The sequence below is a fragment of the Symsagittifera roscoffensis genome, chromosome 2, assembly GCF_963678635.1.
Source record: "Symsagittifera roscoffensis chromosome 2, txSymRosc1.1, whole genome shotgun sequence".
NCBI classification, from domain to species: domain Eukaryota; kingdom Metazoa; phylum Xenacoelomorpha; order Acoela; family Convolutidae; genus Symsagittifera; species Symsagittifera roscoffensis.
The window spans coordinates 55,666,472-55,674,812 of NC_087063.1; the positions used below are offsets into that span (position 1 = coordinate 55,666,472).

Sequence of the window (8,341 nt, forward strand, 5' to 3'; positions counted from 1 at the left end):
AAAAGTATTTCTACTAAAGTGAATCCATATTTCGCCAGTAATGAATTATACTCTGCGCAGAAATACGAGTTATGTATATATACAAAAACATGCACATGCTTACTGGAAGAGGGGCTAAAAATATTACTGGGGAAGTTATAATGGTAAAGATCCAAAACTATTGCTAGGTTCCAAAATCTAATCACCGACCAGGAGTCTCACGTTTGATATCAGAAAACACTAGCCACTAACAAATCCGATAGGAAAGATGCTATTAGAAAACATATAACATGCAACAAAAATGCCACCAACTGAACACTTTTATTGGTGAGTTAGGTTAGAAAAAAAAGAGATAGGTTATATAAGACTACAATCATTAGATCTATGTAATCAATCGGTGTACAATCCAATTCAAATAAGAAAGTCAATGTCCAATTTTTGCGCAATCGCAATTGACCTGCCTTTTACTAAACGACTTCGAAAAGCAAGCCGCCGAAAAAATTCAAAAAAAGAACAAAAAACCAGGCAACCAAAATAAGTGGAAAGCACGTCGCTTATTAATACTCAAAAAGGAGTATTTCAATTGTCTGAAGGGAGTTTGTTGAATTGAGATCAGATTCGAATTACAATATAAATTGAGGTAAGTCTGTTTAAATTAAGGTAGTGCTTTGGAATTGAATGCACAATCCCTCAGTTATTTAAATTCTTATTTACAAAAAAAAGAAGTGGTAATAAGACTCTACACAAATCTATGAGTATTTCATTTTCCAAAAGTTTGACATCTCAGCAACAAACTGTTCATTTTCAAATCTGGGAAAGAATTGGAACACGTTCTTGCAGTACTCGTCGAACGATTCCACTTTGAACGATTCGAATGGAGCTCCTATCTTAGGTTCGGTTTGTACGCTGAACTTCCTGTTTGTCACTCGGACTATTCTTGCGTCGTGCTCACTGAATCCAGATATGGGTACATTGTATGTCCAATAATTCAAGATGACATCGATGGGGATTTCCCATTGCATGATTTTGGCGACCAGATGGCCTGGAAATTAATTAAAGTTTCATTAATAAAGATTGGAAACAATTTACCCGGTTTCGAAACAAATAAAAGAGATATAAAAGTGATTCAGGAAATCGGGATCCACATTTTTTTTGGAGAAACGTGCCAAGGAGAAGACAATTCCGCCAAAGTCCTTCAATGGACGGTGGACTTCTTGCAGCGAGAAGGGAAGCCTCACCTTCAAGTAATTAATACGTCGAGTAATTAATATGGTGGGACTAGGGCGGATAAAGGATTATCTCGATTAAGGGGATTTTCAAAAAAAAAATCGAACGTTTCGATGACTTTTAAATCGATCGAATTGATTTCCCAAGCTCTCTTAAATTATCATGAAGACCCTGTTTTGACAAAATTTTCTGCGCCGCAGAAGATTTTTTGTAGAAACATGACCAAAAAGCCGTGCATATGCTTGAGTATATGTTGGAAGGTTTTGACCAAAAAAAAACTGCCGCGCACTCTTTCAAAATTATTTATGCAAAGGCGCCATTAGAAAAATTTTAGGGTCGGTCGGCCAAAAATGGATAGCGAATTTTCAAAGAAATCATAAAAATTTTTCAGAAATATTTATAAACTTAACTGTCATAGAAGTCGTAAGTGTCATCCAATGTGAAATCATTGAACAAGACAGCATCTTTGATTGATCCATCAGAATTTAGTTCGTATCCAATCCATCTTTCGTAGCTATGCTCGCCTAGATGAAAAATCCAGCATTTGATTATTTCTATTTCATAAATTTCACATTATAAGCCCTTTTTATCGGGCAAGAATTTTGCAAACTTTGCTAATTCAATGGCAATGATGCTATTTCAGAACTATTGGCTATTTTTAATATCTACGCCACAAGCTTTTGCCGAAAAAATTTGATTGAAAACCATTAGGTTTCAAAATTTATCATAAATTAGAGCAGGTACGATTCTTTTCAGCTTAAAACGCAGATTGAGCCGACTTCTCAGTCAAAAAATGCACATATGAAAACATGATAAAGGTGTCAAAATAACAATTGTGTCTGATGATAATTGTAATAAAAACTGATTTGTTCCAATTTGATTAAATGTTTATAATTGCCTGTTCTGATCATATAGGTATATGTATCGCCTGCTTCAAATACCTCCGACTTCTCATTTACTGCCATTTTTAATGGTATCGATAAGGGCAAGGGTGTCAGTCTGTTGCCCAAATCGATAATTGACAGGTCTCCTTCTTCATCTTCGGTTATAACTAAAGAGTGAATGATCGTAACTGGAAATAAGTGTACTCTCGATATGATTATTCTCGATTTGAGACCCAGAGATTCCAATATGAGTTTGGAGAAAGTGGCTGCGACTTGACAAGAGGATCCAAATTTTCCTTCCAACATTCCATTGAACCAAGATGCTCCTGGCGCTTTCTGAACAATAATTGAGCATTAATAAAAAAAAACTTAACAGATGCAAAGCAAACCTTTGCATCACTTGCAATATATTAAAAACATAGCATGGCAAACTGGCCGACAGAAAATTCTACAAAAGCAACTAAATCTAAAAAATACACCACAATTCTTCAGCTCTCGCAATATTATCGACTGCACTCTTTTTAGCTCATTCTAATCAAATTCTGAAATCAATTACCGCAGTCTTGATCTCTCAACGCTAGTAAACCTTTTACACAAAACTTCTCAAGCCTTAACTTCCCTTGCATTTATGGGGCCTCAAAAACAAAACAAAATTTTATCTAAACAATGGACTAACTCATACCATACATTCAATTCTTTTTCATCTAACATTTTTCACCCTTTTCTTTAACATCCCTATCTCTGTTCAATAGTAGCATTATTTCTAACAATGGGTGCAAAATCTTTCTTAGCTGCTCAGCAAAGTACAACAAAATTGATAATCAAAGTACAAAAAAATTACATCTTTTCCAGAAAACACTATTTAAACGATTTTGCCTGAACGAATTAACTTTCAATGACAAAAACTAATCTTAAATATATCAGCTAACATATCGCAGCGCATACTATATGCATGTATTTATGTTGTTAGCTAAGTCTGATCCAAAACCTAACAGTCCGCGTACAGAATAACACAACAGCGATATAGCAAAGCCAAGGTTATTTCACAGACTTCATTTTTAATAGTATTTATCAAAATAGATTTTTTTGTGGAACCAGGTTAAACCAGGTTCGAGTCTAGATCTCGCGGCGACGGATCACTATCCCACCCAAACAACAACTAAGTTTATTTACAATGAGTTAAGCTGGGAAAATAGAAGCACTTAAAGAAAAAACTAACAACTTACTTATCGACAACTAGGAAAGCATCTTCTAGCATTAAAGTTAGGGGTATAAAAACCTTCATATCGCAGACACACAACATTTTTACAACAAAAGTCTCAGCTTTATGACAAAATTCTACCAACAATATCAGAAATTCAAAGCAAACTTAACCTAAAAAACTGACTAACACGCTCACAACACCGATTTGGTTACTTAACCGTAATGACTGCCATCAATCATTTATATGTAATATACCGGGCGTCTGCCAAGTTGTTATACAGGACCTTAACCTCCTGCATACCCTTTCGACTGCCGGTCACACTGTACCTCTCTTCCCATCAAGAGATTCTGTGAGCATCCTGAATAAGCTAGAAAACATAAGCCAATCAAATAACCTCACATTACGAGTTTTTATTGGTTCTAGCTATCTTAGAACGGGCCGCTTTAAGAACGCGCCGCTGTAAGGTTTCACTCGGTTTTCCGCACGCCAAAACAATAGCCCTTCGAACAGCTTTGAAATTCGCATAAAAATCTCTCTTGAGAAAGCAATATAAAAAACGAGGCGTCGACGCTATCGCTCGAAAAAGTGGGACCTTTTTTACATATAGAATCTAGAGAAACTGCACTGATAGAAACGACGAGACGATAGCACCATGGCAAGACATACGCAACCTAATTATATCTCTTTTTATCTCTCAAACAAATCGATCTCTTCTACTCAAAAGAAAGCTCAAAACAGGATCGGTGCAAGTTCAACCAAAAAAATCAACCAATTTTTGTCGAGCCGTTTACAAAGCGCAAAAAGGGCAATTTTTTCCATAGGTTCTTGTAGTTTAAACAGTTTTCTTTTGGCTAAAAGGGGTGATGTAGAAGTTCGGTGAAAGTTAGCTTAAGAATACTCCTTGATCCAGACAAAACGAGGTAGCATGCTAACTTACTAGAAGTGAAGGGTCATTTTTGAGGGAGTTCCAGTTGTGTCCTTTAGATCGCAATACGTAATTGTCAAAAACGGAGGTGAAGGGAACTCGCTTGGTGAATTTTTCAGCGTACTCGTTGCAAAACACACTGGGTTTGATTTTACCGATTGTTTTCTCCTTCATTTTTAGCACATTTTGACAAAAAGTTACAGCTTTTTGCCTAGAAATTGCCGCCATTTCAATCTGAAATAGGTGAGCAAGATAAGTATATAAGTATAAAATACTAAGCAATAAAATATTAGCTTTTTTAGCACTGTGACGTCAAAGTTGTTGCTGAGCAAATAAACAAAAAAAATTGCAAGAGCGCTCAAAAACTGATTATATTCCCGAGAAACGAACTTGCTGATGAATTATGACGATCAGCGCCTTCAGCATCATGACGAAGCCTGCAGATCAGCTCTGCAAACCACATGAATACTTCGCGATAGCTGGAGAGCGCTGTATCGTATGAAAAAAGAATTAATGATGATTTAGTTACTGTAAATTGCGGGTAAATGAAATGAATAAATTATAGGAAAATTAACATGTGTTTTTAATTGAGTTTACATGTGAGCAAATATCTTGCCATTTAAAACATGCTTTGTTTGCTCCAACATTGCCGCCCCCGATGATCTTTGATCAATCTTTTCACATTTCAGATGGAGATGATATCTGGAAACAGTAGTAAGAGGGCGGGAGGTGAAGTTGTCGGGATTGACTACAGGGAAAGTGGAACTTGTGGAGAAGGTGCCGAAGGTGAAGTTAGAGTGTCGGGTCGTCCTCAGGCCGCTGGAGTTGGTGGATGCCACTGATCCATTGTTTTTGTTTTAGATCTGTTTTTGTTTCTTTGTCGAAATGCTGCTCGTGAACGTCTCGTACAAGTCGGTTTAGTCCTAATCTTCGAAGCTGATTACGATCGTCGGTGTTCTTCTTCAGAGGTTTCAGGTCGAACTTTGCGACTAAAGCTCCAATGAGTAGAGCTTTGCCAAAAGATCCCCATCGTTCCAAATCGAAAAACTTTCCGCTCCTTTTGTCTATCCGACGTGTAGTCCTGGTTGCTTTTGCTGCTTGCATGGTTTTCTCCTTGTCAGCTGCCTGAGTGAGCAGGATGGTTTGGTCGAATTCCGTTTGAGCTCGTTCTTAAATTCATTTGCTTCGAGAATTGTTGGTTGTGATGGAATAGAAATTTCATTTGTCTGCAACCGAGAGGGCCTTGACCACCACAGCTGCAAATTTTGTAGTTCAGCTGCTGCTACTGGTCGCGTTGTATGATCGACTGGGTTTTGAAGAGTCGGAACGTGTTTACACTTCTTGGCTGGTAGCATCTGTTGAACTTTGGCAATACGGTTGGCCACAAAAGTAGAGTACCTGTTTGGAGTTGATCTGATGCAAGCGAGTGCTATTGTTGAATCACTCCAGTCGCTGACATCTACAACCAATTGCAAAGTTTGGATTGACTTCAAGACACATTTCAGGAGTTTACAGCCCAAAACCATTGAAAAAAGCTCAAGACTTGGAATGCAAACTGTCTTCCTTGGTGCAAGTCGTGACTGTTGGAATTGGTTCGCTATATGCGCCCCAACATCATCTTCCCATTCCAAATCCCACCCCATATTTTTTTGAAATAGAAACTACGGCATTATCGTTACAGGGGTCTCTAGTCCAAGGGGATCAAAAACTCGTCCCAAGTTGCTTGCTAGCATCCGGCGAGGGATTGTGGGTTTTCGAAAGCTCTCGGGCGAAGCTAATGAGCTGCTCTCAATCATTGTAGATGGGTTTCTGTCTGTCTTTCATTTCTGATTAGCGCGATTCAGATGACCAGAGGATGCTGGTTGGAGACCCATTTGTGTTTTGCGTTTTCTGCACGCCAAACTTGGGTGAAACTCCTGATGTTTTCAACCGGAAAAATTTTGGGGGACGTTTGAAACGCGTGCTTGCCCTTTTTGGGGAGTTGGTTTTTGGATTTTTCATTTTGAAAAACTCCGCCGAAATTGACCACAATATGGCTCCTGTGAAATCGGCTTGATTTTTGCAAAAAAAAAACACTTTGCAGGAGGCATCTGGATGATTCCTGTCAGTGGGGCAAGCCTTTGAAATGTGCTGAAGACCGATGTGCTCTCGATTTTTGATTTTTTCGGTCGGAAAACTTCGTCCAAAATTGGCCACTTTTTTGGGGTTAAATTAAACTCGTAACTTCAAAAAAAAATTTGACGCTGATTCATGTGTAGTAGCGTTAGGGCAGTCATGGTGAATGCAACTGTCAAGGTTCGGTTGCTCTTTTTCTTTTTCGGCATTTTTCAAGCGTCCGGAATTGACCAGAGTGTGATTTCGGACCTCGTGAAATCTGTCTTCTAAATACTTTGATCCTTGGCAAAATCTAGGCGACTCATCAGGCGTTTGCTGGTGTCCGATTCCACCAGGTTCTGGTTTACAGAGGCTCCTCTTCCCTGGTCATCTGGGGGGCTAAACTTGGCCACATTTTTGACTTTTCCGGCAACAATTGCCTCAAAATCAACACTTGAGACTTTTGCGGGCTTTGCCGTGCCTTGGGGTATGCCTATAGGCTTCACCGAGTCCACTTTACCGGTACTGGAAACAATTAGAAACTGGATCCCAATTGAGCCCAAGAGTTTTGACGCTGTGGTAATTTTCTGCTAAGATTAACTCTTTGCTTTCATGCAATTTGTCGGGTATCATGACAATCTTGCTGTTGCTTGCCCACTTCCGAATGTGCAGGCAGGCTTTTGCGCATTATGATGGCTCGTTCCTCAGTATCTGCACAAACAATGTAATCGTCCACGTAGAAGGACTCGTGAATTGCTAGCTTTGTCTGTTCATTTTCTGTTGTGTCGACGGTGTCTAACAAGAGTCGTATGGCGTGATAATTAATTGAAGCTATACCTTAGATGACACGAATCATCTGGCACTTCTCAATTGAATCCTCTTCTTCTCTTCTCCAGTAGAGCTGATGTAGATTTGTCTTTAGGGCGCAGTTCTATTTCCCTGTACATCTTGGTGATGTCACCCGATAGAGCAATTTTGTAGAATCGGAGCCAGACAAGGAAGTTGAAGAGGTCTGGTTGCTGCTTGGGACTAACCAATAGACAATCGCTCAACGACTTTGCATTTGCAGTTGGAGCTGATCCGTTTAAAACAGCTCTGCACTTTGTTGTTGAGTCCGACTTCCAAACTGCATGATGAGGCATGCTGAAGTAATTCCCGACTGACAGAAATTGATCTGACACAGGTACCTTCTCGATATGGCCAGTGTCAATCATCTCTTGGAAGAAGTCGTTCTATTGGTCCTTGACTTCACGGTTCTGTCGTAGCTTCCTTTCATTAGGAATGAATTGCCGGAAAGCTTTGTGTGCTGAGTGACCAAAATCGGGCAACCATTCATGGCTGATTTCGTGATTTGTTCGTGATAATCTGTGATTTGTTGATTGGCAATCTCGCGATAGCTCGTTCGTCTGGTCCATATGTCGTAGTCTGATCGAAATGTCGGATTCACTCAAGTTCGTTGGATGAGTGTTGGGATTCTGGAGATATGTCAAATGTGGTGGACTGGCTGCCAAGGAAATTGACTCCATATCGTTTCGTGTGTCTTCGTGTTGTGGCTGTTTGATCGGTATCAGCGACATCTGAGACTGTCCAACCAATGATCGTGTCGGTTAGCAGTATAGTTCCTTCCTTGACATTCGGTGACTTCACAATGTGCTTGTAGACGGATTGTCCAAGCAGGAGATCAATTGTGTTATGCTTGTCGAAAGCTGGATCTGCTAAGTTGTAGCTGCTGACCTTTTGTATGTCTGTGGCTGCGATTTGAGTGTTTGGATGCTCGTGATCCGTGATGTTTTCCAACACAAGAAACTTTGAAATTGCTACCAGATTTTGGTAGAATTGTGAGATTCATTCTACCATGGGTAGACATAGCGTTCTTCTGGTTCACTCCAATTATGCGATCTGGAGCTTCTGTTGGTTTGATGCCAAGCGGGTGCATGGCATGTATGTAGGATTGTCATGAGCACAATTGTCAATGAGCGCCCTAAAGTGACGAATTCGACCGTTCTGAGATCGAACTTTGACGTTTGC

General features: G+C 39.6%; 1 protein-coding gene across 1 annotated transcript; it reads right to left on the bottom strand.

Annotated features, from left to right (window-relative positions):
- Nucleotides 1–1,018: 1,018 nt before the first annotated feature.
- LOC134839322 (uncharacterized) lies at nt 1,019–4,449 on the bottom strand. The gene is made up of 3 exons (XM_063854827.1): nt 4,232–4,449; nt 2,105–2,426; nt 1,019–1,730 (listed from the first exon to the last, which is right to left on the bottom strand). Exons 1-3 carry the CDS (start codon nt 4,445–4,447, stop codon nt 1,612–1,614), a joined length of 657 nt encoding a protein of 218 aa, XP_063710897.1. The 5' UTR covers nt 4,448–4,449; the 3' UTR covers nt 1,019–1,611.
- Between the last annotated feature and the right edge of the window lie 3,892 nt (nt 4,450–8,341).

Bases quoted from the DNA above. Each gene is read 5' to 3' on its own strand.
- LOC134839322 (XM_063854827.1), bottom strand. From the start codon at position 4,447: ATGGCGGCAATTTCTAGGCAAAAAGCTGTAACTTTTTGTCAAAATGTG. The intron at 2,427-4,231 runs GTAAGTTAGCAT...ATTATTGTTCAG, and splicing joins AAAATGACCCTTCACTTCTA to AAAGCGCCAGGAGCATCTTG. The intron at 1,731-2,104 runs GCAATTATAAAC...TTTTTCATCTAG, and splicing joins TACCTATATGATCAGAACAG to GCGAGCATAGCTACGAAAGA.